The 23,453-nt window shown below is 44.1% G+C and overlaps 1 protein-coding gene and 1 pseudogene across 1 annotated transcript in view; both read right to left on the bottom strand.

Annotated features, from left to right (window-relative positions):
- Positions 1-23,453, bottom strand: part of SCN11A (sodium voltage-gated channel alpha subunit 11) — a 95,131-nt gene that overhangs the window by 11,018 nt on the left and 60,660 nt on the right. Inside the window, exons 18-23 of the mRNA XM_013006140.2 lie at positions 23,177-23,331; positions 15,193-15,366; positions 11,314-11,415; positions 10,574-10,834; positions 9,867-9,920; positions 5,475-5,627 (exon numbers count right to left, since the gene is read on the bottom strand). Coding sequence (XP_012861594.1) covers positions 5,475-5,627; positions 9,867-9,920; positions 10,574-10,834; positions 11,314-11,415; positions 15,193-15,366; positions 23,177-23,331 — 899 coding nt within the window. The remainder of the gene's footprint in view (positions 1-5,474; positions 5,628-9,866; positions 9,921-10,573; positions 10,835-11,313; positions 11,416-15,192; positions 15,367-23,176; positions 23,332-23,453) is intronic.
- Positions 16,121-17,196, bottom strand: LOC115871245 (annotated as a pseudogene).

The raw sequence follows: 23,453 nt of genomic DNA on the forward strand, positions 1-23,453 counted from the left end.
CACCCCCGCCCCTGAGATGGCACAGAGGGACCCTGCATGCGTCTGAACTCTCCAGGGGACACAGAACCTGTCCGTGTGGAAACGGTCTGTCACAACCAGGTCTTCCTGGGGAAAAACCAAGTCCTCCCTGATACTTTGTGTCCCAGGGCTTCCTTAGAGAGAGGATTTGGAGTGTGAGTTTACACCACCAGCAGGGAGTCCAAAATAACAGCCCTAGAAGTGAAGCGGGTCCTTTTGAGATGCGCAGCCGTGACACGTGTCTTCAGTGACCCTATTTTTCATGATGGGATTACTATTGTTGTCCTGAGACTGTGTTTTATACTTTGTGGAGAACATAAAATGAGTTCGTTGTGGAAATTCTATCATGTCCAGTGTCCTTGGGAATGAGCTTTCTCAGTGTGGAAAAGAGGAGACCTCTTATGATCTAGAGAAGGCAAATAAACATACAGTCCTGAATTTAAATGGCCAGTCTGTGTATTTCCACAAACAAATTTACTTTTGGTCTTGAATTTGAAGGACTTTTGTGCACTGAAGTGAAAACCCCGGCTGTGGTCTCAAAATACTATTCTCTGCTAAAGAGAGCAGCACTCCTAAGAGAAAAGGCTTATTCCTCATCTGATATAGCAAAGGTGTTGTCTGATCTCTCATCTGACATAGCAAATGTATTGTCTGATCCCTCATCTGACATAGCAAAGGTGTTGTCTGATCCCTCATCTGACACAGCAAATGTATTGTCTGATCCCTCATCTGACATAGCAAAGGTGTTGTCTGATCCCTCATCTGACACAGCAAAGGTGTTGTCTGATCCCTCATCTGACATAGCAAATGTATTGTCTGATCTCTCATCGGACATAGCAAAGGTATTGTCTGATCCATCATCTGACAAGCAAAGGTATTGTCTGATCCCTCATTGGACATAGCAAAGGTATTGTCTGATCCCTCATCAGACATAGCAAAGGTATTGTCTGATCCCTCATTAGACATAGTAAAGGTATTGTCTGATCTCTCATTGGACATAGTAAAGGCATTGTCTGATCTCTCATCAGACATAGCAAAGTTATTGTCTGATCCCTCATCGGACAAGCAAGGGTATTGTCTGATCCCTCATCTGACAAGCAAAGGTATTGTCTGATCCCTCATTGGACATAGCAAAGGTATTGTCTGATCCTGGGCCACCTTTCATTCAGAGAACAAGGAAGCTGTGAAATGGGAGGACTTGACTTAAATCCTGATTTGAAAACAAAACAAAAAAACCACGTTTAATATAAATAAATAGAAAATGAGAAGGCAAACTCAGTGCTATGGAGTCAATTCTGATTCACGGAACCCTATAGGACAGGAGAGAACCGTCCCTGTGGGTTCCCAAGATGGTAACTCTTCCTGGGAATAGAAAGCCTCATCTTTCCCTCTGAGGAGCTGCTGGTGGTTTTGAACAGCTAACCTCTTGGTTACCAGGCAACGAATAACCACCATGCCACCAGGACTCCATTATAAATGAGTAAATATCTTTAAAAATGAAACCCTGGGAACACTAACCAGGTAGTCGCTGATATTAAAGAATTAGTGTTGATGTTTTTAACGTGTGATGTGGATTTGTGGTTCTGTCTTTAAAAGAGAAGTTTTTGTAAGTAATACTTCTAGATGAAATGCGATGTTTATAATCTGTTTTTGTTTTGTTTTTTTAAAACCAGGTGTCCGTGTTGGGTAAGGGCATAGAGGAAACAAAGATGTTCTTAAGTCGATAAATGTTGCGTGGGATGATGGGTATTTTAGACTTGTGCATGTTTGAAATTTGCATAATGAAGACTAAACCCCAAACCAAACTGTGATGTGGACTGAGTAAACCAATGATTTCCAATGGAAGGCTAACTCTAAACCCACAAGGGCTGACATCCAAACTGCAGGTGCTGATTGCAATCAAGCTGCATATTTCAAGGATGACTGAACAGCGCACTCCTGAGCAGCAGCAGCCAGGTAGGTGCTCAAGGGCAATGAGTAACTCTCCCAGGAAACTCAGCATTGAGGTGTGTTGCAGATGTATTACATGAGTCCGCAGGAAATAAATAAATAAATAAATATATATATGTTTATATGCATAAATTTTACATACATTTATATATATATACATACATACCATAAAACAATTAGGAAAATCAGAGGTGAGTATTTTGTTTCCTGATTTTTGAGATTAAGAAATGCTTTCATTATAAAAAGCAGAAATAACCTGAGGTAGTTAGTTTATTGTGCCAACCTGGCCGATAAAGACAAGTGAGGTTAATTGAAGGGCTGAGAGAAAATGGCTCAGTGAGCCCCCCCTTTCTAGTTCTCGGGTCTCTTGCTTTGTGATGCTTGGACCAGGGTGCAGCTGCCTGAGCCAGTTCCCTGCTTCAGCTGGCAAAGCTCACTTCCTGCAAGACATCCCCAAGGAGAAACCCCATGGACCTACCCCGATGCAGCCCTGGGTATTGGAGCAGCCACGTGGAGACCCCTGCCAGCACTGAGATGCTTACACATTCACTGATTCGGCTTTCCTCCTGCAGTCGGCGTCATAGTGTGTGTTTTGTGAGATGGAGGAGGACTTTGTGGACTGGTGTTGGACATATGGGTTAATGTTGGACTTGTGGGCTTGGGCAGCACTGGGTTGGGATATTTTCTAGATGTGCACTTAACCTTTATATAGAACTCTCTCTTATACATGAGTTTCTGTGGATTTGTTTCTCTAAAGTACCCAGACTAATACATAACCCAATAAGACAAGACTGGGAGTTTGACGCCATAGAAATCCTAAATAGGTACAAGTCAAAAACGTCCTGGCAACAATCTGAGCAGCAAGACACTAACTGGACTTACTGTATGAAGACAACGACAATTCCAGTTTCAAAAAGAGCCTGCCTTTCTGATACAGGCGATTGAAGAAGCTGGAAAGACGTAGTAGAGATGATCGGATGGTTTGACACGTGGGTGATTTTACTTGTTGACCACAGTTAATGTCTTGTACTTGTAAAAATGTTGAAGATGGAAACGATTTTGGTGGGTGTGGGTTGCGGGGGCGGGGGGTGTATGTGGGTGTGTGGGTGTGTGCAGCCCTGGTAGCACAATGGGTTGTCAGTTGGGCTGCTAACCACAAGGTCAGCAGTTCTAAACCACCAGTCCATCCACAGACAAAGACATGGCTTTCTACTCCCCAAAAGAGTTACAGTCTTGGAGACTCCCAGGCAGGTCTACCCTGCCCTATAGGGTCGCCATGAGTCAGAGTTGACTCAATGGCAGCGAGTTTACATTTACAAATTTATACTCACACAAGGGACCTTCAAAATACTTGTGGAAATGGAATTAAAAGATAATGACATTTAAAAAAAGATAATGCTGTTATTCAATGAACTTTTGAAGCCTCCTGGAATGAGCTCCAACAGGACAGAATAGAACTACCCACGGGTTTCCTAAGGCTGTCAACGTTACAGAAGCCAACAGCCACATCTTGTTCCTGTGGAGTGGCTGGGGGGTTCAAACTACCAACTTTGGGTTAACAGTTGAGAACTTAATCATGATACCACCAGGGCTCTTGTATACATTTACAATAAAAAATTAATTTTTAAAAAACACCCCCAAAAAACCACCCAAAGATTACAAAAAGATACTTGTTAAGAGAAAAATACTAATGGTTACCAACCTGTGAAAACTGAGGAAGCTCACTAATGATCAATTAATTGAAAACAAAATGTGGCAATGCTTTTACCCACCAAACTATAGGGGGGGGGAAAACTATAACCCTCACAATAATGAGAAGAGAATAAATAGCCACTCCCATAACCTGCAGGAAAGTACCCAGCATCGCATTACTGGAAGGTAGTTTGACAACACATTTTTAAAAGCTTGAATAATTTAACATAATTTCATGTCAACTGGAAGATTTATAAAAGTGTAGGGTTGGTATTCAACCTGTCAATCAGGTCACAGCCTGATGGTGCCTCCTTGTGGGCATGGCCATCTCATAAGGAGAGTCCTTGGAACCATCCCTCATTCTCTGCCTTCACTTTCCTGCTGGCTGACCCTGATTGCTACCAGAGCCCAGTGATGCGTCTACTGCCATTGGATCCACATGACTTTGCACCCACCAACCTGTGATCTTCCTGCATTCTGCATCATTGCTTGTGACTGCATGAGTCTGAAGAGAGACTTATGGGCTGGTTTTGGACTTATGGACCAGAGTTGGGCTGAGCTGGGATGTTTTCTTGATATAAAGCTCTTTCTTACACATACATGAATGTCATTGCATTTGTTTCTCTAGTCAACCCAGTCTGACACATAAGGCAAGAAAAATTTCCCCCTAACTTTTCCTCTCCCCCAACCATCTTTCCAACCAGGTTTCATAGATCTGCCAGGGCTTAGGTGTTGGGGGTCAGGAAGCACATTTGCTAAAAGAGGAGAATTTATTTATTTATTTATTTACCCTGTGAGTTAGTTAATTGTGCCAGCCTGGCCAATAATCACATGTGGGCCTGGTTGAAAGGCGGAGGGATAAATGGGTGGTGAAGCCTCGCCTTTCTAGTTCTCGGGTCTCTTGTTTTGTGATGGTTGCATCGGGTGCAGCTGCCTTAGCAGTTCCCTGCTTCAACTTGCAAGATTGACTTCCTACAAGACATCCCCAAGGAGAAGCTACATGGACCTATCCCGATGCAGCCCTGGGTGCTGGAGCAGCCGTGTGGAGACCCCTGCTAGTGCTGAGATGCTTCTTCGTTCACTGACTCAGCTTTCCTCCTGCAGTCGGCATCATTGCCTCTGTTTTGTGAGGTGGAGGACTTTGTGGACTGGGTTGGATTAATGGGTTAATGTTGGACTTGTGGGCTTGGGCAGCATTGGGTTGGGATGTTTTCGTGATGCACTTTTTCTTTACATAAAACTCTCTCTTATACGTGAGTCGCCATGGATTTGTTTCTCCAAAGTACCCAGACTAATACACCCTGGATAACAAAATACACTTGCAACAACAGTAAAATGTGACTACTAAGCATTTCTCCCCTGTCCACAGGGCATCACAAGGTGCCAAAAGGAATGTAGGGCACCTCGCAGCCCCGTGTGCTTAAATTGCCTCCCACAAAACTCATGATTTAAGTCAATGGACAATTCCACTGGAATGCTCTTTTTAAATGAGACGACGGTGTCGTAAGTGTTCACTCTAGTGGTGGTGGTTCTATTAAGATTCCATTACAAGTAGGCTTAATGTTAATAGTAACAATGACCGGTGATTAAGAGGGTAAGATGGACAGCGAGTAAAAACTGTGCTGAAATAAAACCCAAGTGTTTTCAAGTCCCTGCTGGCCTCATCGCTAGGGAGCTTCTCCCGCCCGAAGCTGTCGAATCCCCCTTCATTTTGGTGCAGACGACAGAGGTGAGTCTGTACAACCACCTGGACCACAATGATATCCCATCCAAGCCTTTTGGAGAACAGAGACAAAACGGCCAAGTCAAGAGACCCTGCATATACTTATCTTTTTCTGCTGGTGGTTGAAGTTGTCAATAATAACACCAATAAAGAGATTCAGAGTGAAGAACGAGCCAAGGATGATAAAAACTATGAAGTACAGGTACATGTACTTATTCTCCTCAAACCTGGGCTGGTTGCCGGCCTGTTAGGATTGTTTTAAACAAGAGACAAAAACAATTACTATAAAAAATATTATATATATATATATGCCAACGTAAATAGAACTGTTGGTGCAGTGGTTAAAGTGCTCAGCTGCTTTGGAGAAATTGGCGGCTTGAATCCACCAGCCACTCCACCAGAGACAGGTGTGGCAATCCACTCCTGTAAAGATGGTGTCTTTGACAATCCAGGGTAGGCAGTTATCTGGGATAGTTTCTCCTATAGGGTCCCTGTGAGTTTGAATCCGCTCGACTCTGTTGATCCTCCCCCCCTCCCCCCGACCGCCCCATATTGATTGTTTTGTTTGTTTTTTCTTTTAACTGCCTCATCTCTAGGATCAAGGGAGGACCCCTCGTGGCATGGTGGTTACTGGTTGGGCTGCAGTTTGTAAACCAACAGTTGCTCTTTGGGAGAAAGACATGGTCTGCTAGTCCCATAAACCAGAAACCGTTGCAGCCTCGGAAACCCACCGGGGCAGTTCTACCCCATCCTATAGGGTTGCAGTGCGTTGGCATGGACCTGATAGCAGTGAGTTAGGGTTTTTAATCTAGGGCAGTGACTCTCAACCTTCCTAATGCCGTGACGCTTTAATACAATTCCTCATGGTGTGGTGACCCCTGAACCATAAAATTATTTTCGTTGCTACTTCATAACGGTAATTTTTCTACTGCTATGAAAGGGTCGCGACCAAAGGGGTTGTGACCCACAGGTTGAGAACTGCTGATCTAGGGGATCTAGGTGTTTCTCAGCAGCAACATAACTACTTAGCCTCCCCTAGACAGCTATGACCCCTAGAAGGAGGTGTTTTTCAGTGTCCCCTAGCTCAACTGGCAGTAGGGCCTACGTTAGTGTAGTGGGTTACTCCCTGGGCGGCTAACTACAAGGCAAGCTTTTCAAATCCAACAGTCGCTCCTCGTATGAAAGAAGAGGTTCCCCACCGCCATAAAAGAGTTACAGTCTTGGAAACACTCAGGAACAATTCTACTCTGTTCTCTAGGGTCACCGTGCGTCAGGATGGACCCCACTGCGGTGGGTTTGGAGTCTCTGAGCTCAGCTTACAGGGGGTGAGAGGGCTGGGCTTTTCTTTTCAACAGGGAGAGAGGAGTGTAGCGTCATCCTGTGTGTCCCTTAAAAAGATCTGTAGGACCTCTGCATGGGAAAGTAATTGAAGGAGGCCAGCTGGAAGCAAGGACAGTAGAGAAAGGGCAAGTTGGACTACCACAATCATCATATTTTCACTGTTCTATCTAAACAACCTCACTACTATCCGGACAATTCCAACTCAGCAGTTCCTATCGGTCTGAGTAGAACTGCTCCTGTGGGTTTCCAAGACTGTAAATCTTTCTGGGAACAGAAAGGCTCATTTTTCTCCCATGGGGCAACTACTGGGTTTGAACTGCCTACTGTATAGTTAGCAGGCTATTGAGTAGCCCACTCCGCCACTCGGCCTCCTCTGTGGTTATGTCTTCTTTACTGTTAAATCCTAAGTGCATTAAATCCATTTTCACAGATTCCTGTGTGGCGCAAATGCCTGCTGACTGGAAGGTTGGTGATTCGGACCAAGTCAGCGTTACCATGAAAGGCCTGGCACTCTGCTCCCATAAAGATTACAGCAAAGGCAGCTCAGTGGAACTCAGTTCTACTTGTGTAGAAATGGACCAGATGGCAAAGACTTTAGTATACCCTCTCACTTGTAGCTTCTCAATATACGTGGAGTAAATGAATGAGTGGTCACAAGCCCCTGAATGGACACAGATGGATTGCAATCAAGTTCTCTCAGCTCAAAGAGACACCAAAGCATCTGAGATGCCATTTGCCCAAGCTTTTCACATTGTCATCAGCCTCACACACTTTGTGGGATGTGATAAAAAGGATTTCCCTTCTCCTGCCCTCAGCTCATTCAAAGTCTGTGAGCGTTGATGGAGCTGTCAGCTATCAAATGTTTATGATATTTGTTCGTTAACACTTAGCCACATATAGTAGTGTCCTTGCAGTAAGAATTTGAAGATATTATTTTTTTCTCTTCTGCTGGTCTTAGTCTACGCTGACTTGAGTTATCCATCTGCTTGAGTCAAGAGTGGGCCTTATGACAGAGGGTAGCCAAAAGGAAGAATTAATATTCAGCATCTGACCTTTAAAATAAAATGATGTGGTAATCTTTCAAGCTAGGTGTTTGCCTTGAGATATAGGTGGAACTGAATGTCTTTATGTCCCTCTGTAGTGTATCAACAAGGAGCCTGGAGGGAAAGTGGCCACTAGTTGGGCTGCTGATTGCAAAGTCATTGGTTTGAAACCACCAACCGTTTCTTGAGAGAAAGATGGGGCTTTCTACTCCCATCAAAAGTGACAGTCTTGGAAACCCACAGGGGCAGTTCTACCCTGTCCTATAAGGCCACTAGGAGTCAGCATCGACTCTGTGGAAGCGAGTTTCCATTTGTTTTTAGTATGTCAACAGTCTGAAGGGATAGAGGGAGGAAGATTCAGATAGGAATAAGAGGAGGCAAAAAACACACCTAGTTTGTCTCCAGGGAATTATGGGAAGAAGAAACAGAAAGACATCAGAGACATGAAATATATGTGGTCATTCTCCCTTTTTGGATGATTAGAGGGGGAACACAGAGGATAGAAAATAGCTATTTGTTCCATTTCTGGGTTGTTGTTTTTTGTTCGTTTGTTTGTTTGCTTGCTTGCTTTTGAAGATATGACCATGCTGGGAAGGTCTTGGGATAGTCCAGGCAGACAGGCTTAGTCAGGAGGCTAGAGTAGCTGTCTCTTGGACTTGCTTCAATTCCCATATAGCTTGAACATGAAGCTGAAAGACAGTGGGCCACATAGCAAGGAGCGGAGTAAGTTGCTTCATTAGAGGCTTTGTGAAGGACATGGCCAACAATAAAACAAGGAGATCAGGAGGAGCTGATATGCGGTACGGCTCATAATATCACCACTCACAGTTTCAGGATTTGAGACCAACGGGATGCCTTGTGACTCCACACATAGACAGGGGTCACCATGCTAGAAGCAGAATGAACCTGCAAGCACATCCCAGGACCAACATCAAGGCAAGAACTCTCTACACACCTCCTCCCACACCCTCTGGGAGCCTGGGTAAGCCACATCGCTCATCTCCCAGTCATCAGTGTAAGATCTCCTCCCCACCTCCCACCTCCACCTCAAGGTAGATTGGGACCTAAAGCAAACTCGGGTGGAACTCATGTACTCAAAAAGACAAAAGCAACAAGCACACGAATAATTGTAAAACATTTCCTGTGTTATAAGGTATCTCTAGCCATGTACTGAACATCCCAAAACCAAATTCTGCCACTGAGTCCGTTCCAACTCATAGTGACCTTGTGGGAGAGGGTAGAACTGCCCCTGTGGGTTTCCAAGACTGTAACTGTTTTAGGAAGTCGAAAGCTTCATCTTTCTCCTGCAGAGTAGCTGGTGGTTTTAAACTGCTGAGCCTGCAGCCAGCAGCCCAATCCGTAACCATGAGGCTACCAGGTTGCTCCTAGCATGGAACACTGTGGTGCTAGAATCAGCCCTACAGATTCTCAAACAAACACACACACATACACCCATCTGTGTTAGGATAGGGGAGGGAAATGAGTGATCCTGTTACTACTCTTGACTCAACCATTTGCTCATTCCATGGCTTTGGGCAACTCTCTTTTTATATCCTTTAGTTTTATCCACTGGGACATAGAAATTGATGCGATTACTGAGTATTCTCCCCACGTGGTAAACCCATGGTCACTTTCTATATAGCTAGAATTCAACAGATAGCAATCATAAGAAATCCCAGTAGTCTCTGGGGAGACTGGGCCATGTGAGGGTCTCTCTTTCTCAGATTTCGTCTAGTCTGAAGATTGACCCATAGCAAGTCCCTTTCAAATTTAGCTTCTGCCCGTCCACTCAGTTGGAGGAATGGTGAAATAAAGAAGCATCAAGACCCCTGTGATTGTTGCTTTTAGCTCTCTCCTTCATGAGTGGTTCCCCTCGTCATCATGGAGAAAGAGGCTTGGGCTCTAGAAAATACTAGGGTGTCTAGAAAACGCTAGATACTCTCTCAAGGCTGCATAAGAACTTTCAATTGAGAGGTGTTATTCATGGTATTTAAGTCCGAGGGAAGGAAACTCTGACCACTGGCCCTGTGATGTAGGAAGTTTTGAACTGTCCACAATTTGACCGAAGCACTCTGTAATATGGTGTAAGACAGACTCACCCCTGTGGAATCCACGGCCGCATACATAATTTCCATCCATCCCTTAAATGTTGCCTGTAACAAAAGCAAAGAAACACAAACATCATTGTAGAGTTGCTGTCAACCGACACATGCCATGCAAACCGAGCCATGCCCAGTGGGGAGACACATTTAAGGTGATATCCACCTTTCCAAGAAAGAATGTTCAAATGAAAGAGCATACGTAGTGAAGGAGCTAAAGGGTGGAGCATCTTGGGATCCTTTTTCTTCTGCTTCATTTGCACAAGATAAAAAAAAATCTGAAAACAAACGAAATTTCCACTTCAAAAATGACCGGCAATGCTTTGGATCTGCTGCTCTGTTTCCTGGGTTGTCTTGCCTACTGTTCCCTAAAGCCTAATCTGTTTGCACTGTCTGTCCAAGATCAGGGGCACTGTGGTTTGGCCTGGGACTCACTTTTAACTGAGAGCCATTCTAAATGGATGACGGAGCCACTCAAGCTTTCTGGCTGAGCCCACGGAGCAAGATGCCTTGTAGAACAGTGAGTGGTACTGATGTTAAAGGGGAGCAGTTGGGGATTGAGGCTCAGCGGGGGACAGTGCTAGATGACAGTGGCTTCCATACCAGGATGATCTCAATGGAGTTGCTGCATTTGTATTAGCTGAGAGATTACTAAGAGTTCTTGGAAGTTTTCTCTCAGAGTAAACAAACACGCCAGCGACACTTACCACTTGCAGAAGAGCAAGGTAAGCCATTCCCACGTTGTCAAAGTTGACTCTCAGGTTTTCCCAGGGGTAACTTTGATTCTCACATTGGGTTTTGTTGGCAATGCTGTCAACATTTGCAATTTCTGTTCCATTAAGACATCTTTCAAATTTTCCAGAAAAGAGATTTACTCCCATAATACAAAATATGAGCCAGAAAATGAGGCAGACAAGCAAAACATTCAGGATGGCGGGAATAGCACCTATGAGAGCATTGACCACCACCTTAAGGAGACAAAAATGGAAGAGAAATATTTCAGGAGGGTATGTTGGAGCCGCCTGGTTGCTGACCTCCCTGAGCTGGCTCCCCGTGGAGAGCTGGATTTCCTCCAAGCAAGGTCTTCCTTCTCTAAGGTCTAAGACAGGACACCCCAGTTCTCTCAGCACCATGAGGCATGTGTTCTCCATAGTGTGTCCTCTCTGTTGCCACTGAGGATACCTTGAAAAACATCCTGGAAAGAAGGCCATAGGGGACGCCCACCGTAAGACTCTAAGAGGAAGCCAGAGCCCATGCTGGGTGGCACCGAAACTTTTTAGGTTGACCATAAATTAGATTTCCCTCCACCTCCCAAATTCTAAGCACTGGGCTGGGTGAGGAGCCCAGGAATAATCTTGGCAATCTAAGGAAACCCATCCTAATCTATCAGAAGAGCTAATATTTTCCCTCACCGCTGGGCTTTCTCCCATCCATCCGGAGGACATACCTTCATTCCTTCAAATTGGGACAGCGCTCGGAGGGGCCTCAGAGCTCGTAGAGTCCGGAAAGATTTTAACTCCTTTACGTTGATGAGACTGGTCACAGAGATCTGACAGAAAGAGAAGCCACAGGTAGTGCTCCTGACGGCACACCCAAGGCAGTGTGGGCTTCAGAGCCCTCCTTCTGAGAAGGGAGGGGCTATGGTGTTCCTGTGGCCTCTCCAGACACATTGGACTCTCAGACCTGGCTGAGGGGGGTGCAGGCAGAGCTCCGTGGGACTCCTGGTCTGGCAAAGCTACAAGCCATCAAGGGGAGGACGATGCATTTGCCTGACTTGGTTCATAAAAGATACAGTGCCAAAGAACTGTCCTCCAGGCAAGGAAAACCACAGAGGTGTGATCATTAGTGTGGAATCCTGCATGGAATTCTGATTTGGAAAGGGGAAAACAGCTATTAAGGGCCTACTTGTGAAGAGCTGACGAAATTTGAAAGCGAATTTTCATGTAGATGAAATGTTGTTTCCTAACCTTGATAATTCTTGTGAGTGTGTGTGTGTGTGTGTGTGTGTGTGTGTGTGTGTGTTGCTGGGCGGGGTGGTGGTGGGGTCCTTGTTTTTAGGAAATATCCATTGAAATGTTTAGGAACAAAGAGGTAGGATGACTGCAACTTGGCTTCAAGTCATTTTTTGGGGAAATACAAGAAGGAAGAAATTGACAAAGCAAATGGTGAGCATGTGAACAATGGGTCAGTATGCAAAGAGAGTCTAATAGGCTCTTCATACTAGTTCCTTCATCTTTTCTGTAAGTTTGAGATTAGATAAAAATAAAAGAAATAAATAAGTTTTTGGTTGCTAACACTTCCCCTTACTCAAATAGCTCATTCTGGGGGAATGGAATGCAATTTTGTCTCCCAAAACTGCTCCCCAGGCAGACAGGTTTGGAAAGCTATGTACTGTAAGTGCACTAAATGAACACCTAACAGTAGGCTGTGCTAAAGTCCAAGACCACGTTTCATAGACCCGTAGCCATTCTTATGACTTGTAAAGAGTTTTCAGAGGCTGGACTTGGGAGGAGAGTTTCTCAGCTGTATAGGCAGTGAATTATGAGACTCTTGACAAGCAGAAACCAGAGTTCATTATTACCTAAGAATATCTCACACTAACTCATACCAATTCCGTTGCACTAAGAAAACATTTGCAAGTTAATTGAGTTAATGTGACTGTATAGCAAAACATTTTAAATGTGTCATTAATTTTTAAAAATTATCAATTCAAGATAGTTTTGTCTTGATGATTTTCATACTCCACTGTTTTTTTTAAATAGGTATTTTGGTAATAGCATTATTTGTTGAGAGAGTTATTTAAACCATTTTCGATAAACATTCCTTCTGTTTTGGGTTTTAGCCAGGGGTAAAATTACGGCAATGCCAAGCAGTTTTCCTGGTTTTCCCAAATCATTTCTCCCTCTACTTGGTGGGGAAGAAGAGTTTCTAAGGGATAGTTAGATCTTTTCACTTGAAACTATGTTCCTGGTTTCTGTTCCACCAAATTTGGAGGTGAAAGTGAAGCATTCAGAACTGAAACACCCACATTCTGTACCATGCCACTACACTGACAAGTCTGAATTCCTAGGATCAGCTCATTTAGTCATTATGCATTTTAAAACTATTAAATACCATTTTCTTACATTTAATTTAAGATTTTCATATCTATGTTCATAAAAAGATTGAAAAGGCATCTTGTTTTCTTATTCTATTCTTTTTAAAAGAACGTTTATACTTGTCTTACTCAAGGTTTTCAAATGTCTCCTCTTTGTAAAAATTTGGACAATATCAAGATTAATTGTTCTTTGGAAGTTTGATAAAACTTGCCTGTAAGATCATCTGGACCTGGTCCTTTTTTTATTTCTTCAAGTGTGCTTTTTAACTGTTTTTGCATTTGTTATAGTTCTTGCTAGAGGTATGCTTGTCATTTTATATTTGGCCAGTTTCCAGTCACATCCTCACTTTTTTCCTGATAAAAACTAATGTCAGGAGAGTGTTTTGCTTACGGGTTTTCAGAAAGAGATCTGTCAGTCTAGGCTTTTTTCCTAATAAACCACCAGCCCCTAAAAATGGAGATAATGATCATGTTTCTACTTATAGATTTCCATGATCACCTAATAAGATCATGACTGCATAGTAGAGTGCTTTGTACTCTGGAAGTTGATAGAATGGAGAAATGTGGATATTTCTATTCCTTTCCTTGATTTCTGGAACTCCCATGGCACTGATCACATTGGCTGGTAAGCACAAGGTCCGTAGTTCAAAGCCACTAGCCACTCCTTGGAAGAAAGGCAGAGCTTTTACAGACAGGGCTTTCTATTCTTGTCAAGAGTTAACATCTCAGAAACTTACAGGGGTAGTTCTGCCCTCTCCTGTAAGATAGCTAGGAGTCAGCATCGACTTGATGGCCGTTAGGGTGGTTTTATTGGAGTATAGTTCTTCAGTGGGGTTTGCCAACAGCATGACTTGCGCTCATGTATTGTTACATTTACTCTCTTTCACAGCAGGGAGACAGTCTAGCTCATGATCTCATAGGAAGAAGAAAGGGGAGAAGGGAACCTTTGCTGAATTCAAGGGCTCTGGAATGAGATCAACTGGGTTTTCCTCTCACCTCCATAATTTCTTGCTGGTTAATCTCAAACATGTTTCTTAGCTTCGCTATGACTAAAATTCTGCCTCTGAAAAATGGGGGAAACAATAGTACCTATGACATAGGGTACCTGTGATAACTACAACAGACAATGACTGTGAAGCACCTGGCAGAGTACTTGACCCAGATAAGAAGTTATTAAATGTGGCCCGGTATTCGGAGTCCCTCGGGGTCACAAAGATTAAGCACTGAACTACTGGCCAAATTGGACAGTATGAACCCAGCCAGAGGTGTCTCAGGAGACCAACCTGGCCATCTACTTCTGAAAGGCCTTGCAAACCCTACGAAGCAATTCTACTCTGCAGCCCATGGGCTGCCAGGGGCCAGAATTACACTGACAACAAGTGAACAATCAAGGACAATAACAACAATAGGAGCGTGGCTATTATTCGCTTGAGCATCATCCAAACTGAAGTGTGAATCCCGACTTCCCCAGCAGCATGGCAAGAAACAAGCTGCTGATCCCCTGAGCTTCGGGTTTCCTTGTCTATAAAGTAGTTGAAGTTGTGATTTTCAGGTGACATTGAGTCTGTTCCAATGATAGCACCCCGATGTACCACAGAACAAACACTCCCTGCTTCTGAGCCACCCTCGCAATTGTTGTTATAGCTGAGGCCCCGGTGGCAGCCACTGGGTCAGTCCATCTCCTCAAGGGTCCTCCCCCTTTTCACCGCCGCTGGCTGTACAAAGCATGATGCAGAGCACTGCTTCACAGGGACATTGTCGTGCAGAGCAGGCACAGCACTTGTGAACAATTAGGTTGCTTGACAGTCCAGATGGGACCAGTCAACCTGTTGTCCCCTAACTTTCTTTGAGATATCTTGGAGAGTGGGGGGGGGGGAGTGGAAGGGGAGGGAGAATAGAGGGTACTCAAATATAGTCTATATTTGTAGCAGACATAAGCAATGCTATGGAGTAAAGTGGATGAGTGGCACATGTGGAAGGGGGCTGGGTCAGGAGCCTAAAAAGGGCCGTGTATCAGGGTGCAAGCTATAGAGGGTTGCGTTCCTGTTGGATCAGTGATAACGTACTTACATAGATGGTGAAGGTGCAACATGAGCAAGAAAAATATGTCAAAGGGGTACAGATATGAGACACATAGGAAAGGCAACTCTTGTATGACCGCCCCCTCCACCCTTCCTCTTCTGTCCATTCCCTGCCCCAACCTACATGGTCCACAGATGGGAAACTTACAATCACAATGATGAAATCCAGCCAACACCAAGCACTGGTGAAATACTTTCCAAATCCAAAGGCCACCCATTTCAGAACCATCTCCAGGATAAAAATGTTTGTGAAAATCCGGTCAGTACAATTAAGTAATATTTGGATTTGGGGTTGTTCCGAAAGGTGAACATCTTCAAATACCTGAAATGGTAAAAGCATAGCTTCAGGCCAAGTTGGATATTTGCATAGAACTTGCTGCCTTTGCCTCTCTGTATATGAATTAAGTAGTATCTTTTAGTAATTAAGGTTTTGCTTCAAAAGATATTAAGCCTGGACTTATGAAGCCCGAGACTTGTTCCTGGAGTAAGTGAAACAGAAGAAGGATGACTTTTTCTGCACACCTGGGTTACTATAGCTCCCCAGATTTCCATCACAACTCCTCTGGAATATAGACTCTCACTGCCATCAGTCAATGCTGACTCATGGTGACACCCCTGCCCACAGCCCACCTTGGTGGGTCTCCAAGACTGTAACTGTTTACAGGGGTAGAAAGCCCAGCCTTTCTCCAAAAGAGCTGCTGGTGTTTTCAAACCACCAACCACGGAGATCGCAGTCCATTGCATAAACCCGACACCACCAGGCCTCTATCTGAAATATGGAAGCACCTTCTTAATGAATCACCCTGCCTCCAGATTCACCACATCATCTCCTGGACTTTCTAATCCTTGTACCTCTTCTCAACTATATGATTTTCCAGCACCACACAATGGTTCCAGAACGACACGCCATCTCTCATCCTCCTACATACTTGAAAGGCTCTGCTCAATGGCCCTTCATTGCCAGTAGTATCAAGTCCACATTCTTTGGTCTACACTCCAGATCCTGCTAACCCTGAAGCCCATCATCTCCCACATCTTATCCAGCTCCCACCGGGAGCCTTATCCATTTATTTGCACTACGGGTCTCCGGCACCATTTTCTGCTTGCTGGAGTTTGGAGGCAGGCTCTTCTTTGTCTGCTGCTTCTCTTGCCCGGTTCACTGGTCCAGCGGCACCACCATTTTCATGACATTCATCCTCGCAGTCAAATTCCATTTTCTTGCTCTGAAACGGTCCTTTTCCTTTGGCTGACTCACCCAGGGCCACTGTATTTCCCGTTCCTTTTCATTTAAATTTGGTTCATGCAGGGATTCTTGGGGAGGTCCCCCCACGATTGTTTTCAGGGCTGCTCTTTCCACCTCTCCCTCTAGGACTTCCCAGGCCACCTCTGTTTCTTAATTGTTGGCAATGGTCCCTTGCCTCTTTGGCTGTACCCAGTACTTCACGAGCTTTTTTCCTTTAAATAGAAGGACTCCCTCTCTTGTTCCTCTGACACAGTGTATCCCTTTGGCTCCTCATGACTTGCAAAGGGGATATGCAAATCCTCTCTACAGGGATGACCATCTACGTCACCTGAACACCTCAGCAAGCAGCCCATCTAGAGATTTCATTTCAGCATCTTTGTTTCTCTTCCTGCTCTTGTTTAGATCGTCATTTAGCCTCTGCTTTAGTTGGCTTTCTGTGGTCATTTTTTTTTTTTTTTTTGCAAAGTAATCATCCTTGAAAAGTACTAGCCACTCTGTGTCTTTTATACTTCTGGCCAGGGGTCTCTACGAACTTCTTAGCACATTCTATCCACTCAAACGCAACAAATAGTGACCCCCTAGATAAACAAACGGGTCTGTTTTCACGTCATTTTTATACTCATTTGTCACTCCAGAGAGGAATTTGCTTGGAGAGCTTCTGATTTTAGTTTTTTCTTCACTTATTTTCATAAGCTCTGCCTTTGATTTGTTCAATGCATCTACCATCACATAAAGACTGTTGTTAGATGGCTTAACCTGTTGAATTTTAGCATTATCTCCAGTGGGACCCAGCCTTCACCCAGTTTGATCTGTTCCTTTAAACACTGGTCTCCCAGTGTCATACTCCATCAGATGACAGATTTTGGCTTTCAGCTCAGTCATTTTTCCACTATCACCTTTTCTGGCCATTGTGGCTAGCTGAACATTTTCTGACCCCGTGGAGGTGCGCCACTGGATCCACAGCAAAAGATAACCACATCCTGACTTCCACACGCCACCGGCTGGCCTAACACGCTTTATCTTGACTTTTTTTTAAAAGGGTATCATATACCATTTTCCACAGTCGTTGTACCAGTTTACTGCCCCACCAGCAGTGTGAGAGAGTTCCAAGTGCTTCACACTCCCACCAGCCCTGGTCCTTCTCTGGACTTTGTTTTCATCATGGATTTTATTGTCAGTGCGAGATCAAATCTAACACTGTTTTGATTTGCATCTCTCTAATGACCAATCATCGTAAGTATCTCTTCCCATAAGTTAGCTGCCCGAATGTCTTCTTGGGTGAAGTGTCTGTTCGTGTCCTTTGCCCATTTTAAAATTGACTTGCTTGTCTTTTTGTTGTTGAAATGTTGACGCTTTCTATTAATTTTAATGATTAGTCCTTTTTGGCTTTGTTATCACCAATAATCCCCCACCCAACCCCGTCAACCCTGAAGTCAAAACTCTTTTTACTCTTTTGGAGAAGTCTTTTGAGAAGGATATAGATGTAGTTTGTAGGAAATTCAAGTATCGAGTTCATCTTCTGCTATTTGTGTGTTTTTAGTTATACTTGGCATTCTATGCTATTTATTAGGCATCAATACTGGCTCTCACTGAAGGTCTTCTTTGATGAGCTAGAGGGACACAGTGGCTGCACCAGTGGGCTCAGACATCACAATTGCGAGGTTGGCACAGGGTGAGTTGTAACTGATTCAATGGCATCTACCAACAGTGTGGTCTCAATTTTTTTCTCCATGATAAATAATTTCAGGTTTTATAGATAGGTCTTTACTGCATTTGGGGTTTATTTTCGTGTGTGGTATGAGTTATGGATCATGCTTTACTTTTCTACAGATAGGCAACCAGTGTTGCCAGTTCCATTTGTCAGAGAGATTGTTTCTTCCCCCATTTACTGGATGACAGTCCTTTATTGAAATCAGCTTTCCTTAAGTAGTTCAATTTAAGTCTGGGTCCTTGATTTTGTTTCAGTAGTCTATGTCTGTCTTTGTACCAATGCTAGGTAGGCTGTTTTGACTAGTGAGGCTGCATAGTAGGTTCTGAGATAAGGCAGTGTAGCAGTTAGATTGTATGTCAACTCACACCTGTGTGAAAGTGTAGGAGTGGAGTCCAATCAATCAATCAAGTCACAGTCTAATGGTGCCTCCTTGGTGGGCAGTGAGCACTTCTCTCCCTCTCTGCTCCTCCACCTTCCTCCTTCCTGGGATTCTGTGTCTGCCTCCAGGGGTGTCTCCAGGTGCCCCATGTGGGCTACTGACCCAGGGAGCTGTTGCCACCTGGCCATGTTACCACCCACCTTGGATCCATATGACTTTGCACTCACTGGCCTCTGATCTCGGCTTTCAGTTATAGGAGCCTGAAAGGGTTCGGCTAGCTTCAGACCCATGGATTTGAGTTAGAATTACTGGGATACCTTCTTGATAGAAAGTTTGTTCTTATACATATATGCGTGTCACCGGTTTTGTTTCTCTAGACCACCCAGTCTGACACAGGCAGTGTGAGCTTCCCACTTCGGATCTTCTTCAATAATGCTTCTTACCCAGGGCTTCTTTCCTTTCCATAAAAGTTGGTGATTAGTTTTTTCATCTTGCTAAAGAATGCTGTTGAAATGTGGATCGGGGTTGTATTGTTGGGTAGTATTAAATAACACACTCGCAATGTTAAGTCTTGCTATTCATGAGCAGGTTATGTCTTTCCATCGTGGTAGAGCTCTCTTGGCTTCTTACAGGAGTGTTTTGCAATCTTCTGTGTATAGATCCTTTATAACTGGGGTAAGATTTATTCCTAAGTATTTGATCTTTTTTTGGGGGGTGGGGATTATAATTGATATTATTTTCCTGGTTTCCTTTTCAAAGTTCTCTTTGTTGGTGTAGAGTAGTAGGTGGTATTGCTCACGGAGGGATTCAGGAAAGACCCCGGGGAGCTGTAACAGCAGATGCTTACACTTTATTGTGTTCTGGGGGTCACAGCACCAATATTTCTATTACCAGGAGGGTGTTGAGTGATTCTTTTTTCTGAAAAGGTGACAGTGGGCCAAATAAATTGGAAATCCTTTGGTAGAGAGGAATTAACTGCTATTTTGTATGTTGACCTGTGTGCTGCTCTTTTGGTAAAATCTTTGGGATTGTCTATGTATAGGATCATATCAACTGGAGTAGGAAGAGTTTTCCTTCTTCCTTGTCAAGACAAAGGTCCCTCATTTCCTTCTCTGATCTTATTACTCGGTAAGAGTTCCAGTACAATGTTGACTAAGAGCAGTGATAAAGGGTATTCTTGTCTGGTCCCATTCTCAGGTGGAAGGCAGTTAGCCTGTGGTGATTATAATGTTGGCTGCTGGTTTTGTATGAATGTCTTTTATTATGTTGAAGAATTTTCCTTCTCTTCCTATTTTTCTGAGAGTTTTTATTAGGAATGAGCCCTAAACTTTATCAAAGGCCTTTAATGTGTTAATTGAGGTGTTCATGAGATTCTTTTGTTGTATTTTTATGGTGAATTACATTGATTTATTTTTTAATGTTGACTCATCCTGGTATATATCTGTAATAAATCCCATTTTGGTCATAATGTATACTTTTTTTGATATGCTATTGAAAATTATTGGCTAGAATGTAATGGAAACTTTTTTGCATCTATACTCGTGAGGTGTGTTTGTCTATAATTTTATTTTTTAGTAGGTGCCTTTGCCTGATATTGCCATCAGGGTTATGCTGGTTACTTCTGAAATATGCATAGTTTGGGTAATATGGGTGCAAGCTTTTCCCTGTCTGGTGGGTCTTATTTTTCCAGTGAAGCTGTCTGCAACAGGGCTTTTCTTTGTTATTTTTGTTTTGTTTTTATTACCTCTTTAATCTCTTCTTTTATTAAAAGATTGTTTGTTGTTGTTTTTTTTCCTCCTCACTTGTGTTCGTTTAGATAGGTAGCATGTTTCTGGAAATTTTCCCATTTCTCTAGGTGATCAAAGCTGCATCTTACATGCCTTTGAAAATTAACATTTGTTAAGTGCGACTACAAAAACGAAGCGTTCTGGTCCTCAGAGTGACTGTTTTCCTACTGCATCTAAATATTTCACTTTCCCTAAATGTCTGTGTGCCTCTGCCAGGTTTATACAATGAAGATATCAACAGTTCTTCTGGACTTCAAAGAATTATTGATAAAGAAATGCGGGACATAAGACATCTGCCACTAAATCTGCCAAAGACAGAGGAACAAACATTGAAGATATTGATTTGCATGGAAGAAACCAACTCTCCTGTAGGGGACTCAGAGAAGACCACAACCCCACAGCCTTGGCTTGAAAAGAAAGAAAGAATGAATGAAAGCAAAAGCATTCAATAGTCTTGTTTCCAACTCCAAAGTGAATTTTTGACAGGAGGAGGCCCTTTAACTCCTATTCTGCCAGCTCCTCATTCATTAAATCTCAGCTTAGCTAATGCCTGTGGTAGTTACATACTACAACTTGAGACTATTAAGAGGGAAGGGGTGGAGTTTAGCCTGTCAATTAGGTTGCAGTTTAATGACCTCATTTGGATGTGCTACAGAGGTAAATAGCTCACTGGAGGCCAGACCCAGACACTTTGCTTGGTCTTTCTGCTGACAAGACACATGGAGCTATGCAGGTGGAACCAGAGCCCTGGAGCTGGAAGAGCCAGGTGGAGATCCACGCCAGTGCTGAGATGCTTCCACCACCACTGTTTCCACAAGACTTTCTACCTGCTGGCCTGTGACCTTCCTGCATTCAGCATAATTGCATGTGTTGCGTGAGTCTGAAGAGGAATTTATAAACTGGAATTGGACATATGGTCTATTATCAGACTTACGGACTTGATCTGGACTGGGCTGGGATGTTTTCTCAAAATACAAGTGCTCTTTTATATACAGCTCTTTCTTATACACATGTGAGTGTCTATGAATTTGTTTCTCTAGTCTACTAACACAGGACCCCTTTCTACAAGCCCCCACATGTGACTGTGCTGCTCTGGGAATATTTATTTATGACCCTGGCCTACAATTGTGTGAACTTCATCTGTCTTCCCTACTAGACACCAAGCTCCTGGAGGTCATGACTTGTCTGTCTGCTCACCCCTTGAGAAACAGATCAAATTGAATGGTGTGGGAGGCTCCTTTCCTCTCTTATTTTTGGAAGTTAGCAACAAGCCGGCCATTTGAGTTAGCTCACTGGGAGAAAGCAGGCTGATGCTGGCAATTGTTATTTGAGGCTAAACTGGGCCATTTCCTACTCGGAGAAGCTCCCATTGTTATGTAGTGCCTGGACAAAGGTGAAACCGCTGCTATTGAGTTGGTTCTAATAGCCTGGTCTTGAAGTCACTGACCTTGCAGTTGACAGCTGGACATTTAGCCCACATCGAAAGAGTGCCACTGGGATTTCGAAGTGCCTAGACCAGGGCTACTCAAATCCAAATGGGCTCTGAATCACCCAGGCAGCTCTTACAGTGCATATCCTGATTAGTAAGGCTGAGGTAGATCCAATGCTTTGAATTTCTAGTAAGCTTTGGGGTAATGTTGATGTTGCTGGTCCATACAGGCTCACACAGTTGTAAGGCATTTGATATTCCTTGTCCTCGTTTCTCTGCAGATGGTATAGTGAAACAGGGACTGGATCTTTCTGGAACTCTGCCCTGTCTTCAGTTGCACTTTGCCCTGCCTACACTTGCCTCTCAGATGGAAGATGAGAATGAGGAAGATTGAGTGCCCTTTGCTATTTCTCCAATTGTATATTTTCATCCCATGCCAGCGTAGGGCACATGTCTGTGGCCCATGAACAATGCCCACTGACTGGCACAGGGCTTGATAGCCACCAGTTATCATGTCTGAAATCAATGAAAGACCCTCTTCCACTCGAACGAGACAAGACGGTCCGTGAAAATGTGACCACTAGAAGGCTATGTGGACGCCCTAGACCAAAGGTTAGAAATCCAAATGAACCCAGGGAGTTCCGGGGGCTGTTTCAGGGGGATTTGGGGTTTTGAGTACTGATCTGAGTACCAATACAGGGGTCCTTGGGAATGCAAGCCCATGGGGGCCCCCGAATGTGCTCGGTTTCTTTCACCTGGAGGCCCATAGGCATAGAACGCCATGTGGGTATGTGAGAACAGACCATGTCCTAGCCCCCTCCCATGTGGTAGTGGCTTATCGTGAAATGTTCTCTCATTCAAAATCAATAAGCGATAACTCAGAAATCCATTTACCTGATATCACAAAGCTAGATAGTTCAGTTCTACGCCGTGGTCATTTTAGGGGCAGACACAAAACAGAAGGGGTGAAGGAGAGAGAGGGGTGTGTACTTCATAAGAGAGCAGACACTCTCCCCAGGGGAGAAGGTGGAGTGGGAAGAGGAGAAGGACCACCAGGTGAGGAGAGAGAGCAGAAAGGAGGGTGGGACTATCTGCTTATGCAGACTCCGGCATTCAGAGTTACTTCCCACCCTGCTCTCCTTTGTATCTGGAATGTTCCAATCTGTCATAGCCAAGTCAACTTAGTATAGATCCCAGTTTGGTCTAAGTAGCCTGTCTCCTGAGCATTTTACCTTTAGACCACAGCACTAGGGCCTCCAAGGAAAGGGAGAGAAGGAATTTAGAGGAAAAACACATAGGACAATGAACATGTCTAGGGATCCTTCCAGAATGAAGGGTAGATGGACAGGCCTGGGCTCAAGAGCCGGCCTGCAGGAGCTCTTCCCTACAGGTCAAATGTCCTTGGCTCAGGGGAGCATGACAAAAGAAGCCGCTTCGGCAAAACTCTGTCCTCTAAGGGGAACCAGTAGCAATGATTCCACATCGGCCTGCTCTCCCCACACTCACAGCCCCATGAAGGATCAAGCCAAATGCAGTTCCCTCAGCGGCATCCCCAACACCCCCACAAGACCCTGATCATTTACCAGCGCCCCACTGCTCAGCAGAATCACAAAGATAATAAAGCTCTCAAACCAGCTGTGCTTCACTATTTGGTAGCAGGTTTTCCGCAGGTTCCACCATATGACCCAGGGGGACTTTCTCTTGTCCACGCCACAGCATGGAAAGCAGCATCCCAGGCCTGAAAGAACCAGCAGTGGCAGGACCATTAGTGTCTGGGGCACTTCACATCACCAGCCCTGATGCTCACCCCGCCTGTATGTGCAGCCCTTGCCACATGGTCTTGCCGTCTGTCCCGCTAAA

This window comes from Echinops telfairi, unplaced genomic scaffold (genome assembly GCF_000313985.2).
Source record: "Echinops telfairi isolate 266 unplaced genomic scaffold, ASM31398v2 ScPeMD7_4225;HRSCAF=4972, whole genome shotgun sequence".
Classification (NCBI taxonomy): Eukaryota; Metazoa; Chordata; class Mammalia; order Afrosoricida; family Tenrecidae; genus Echinops; species Echinops telfairi.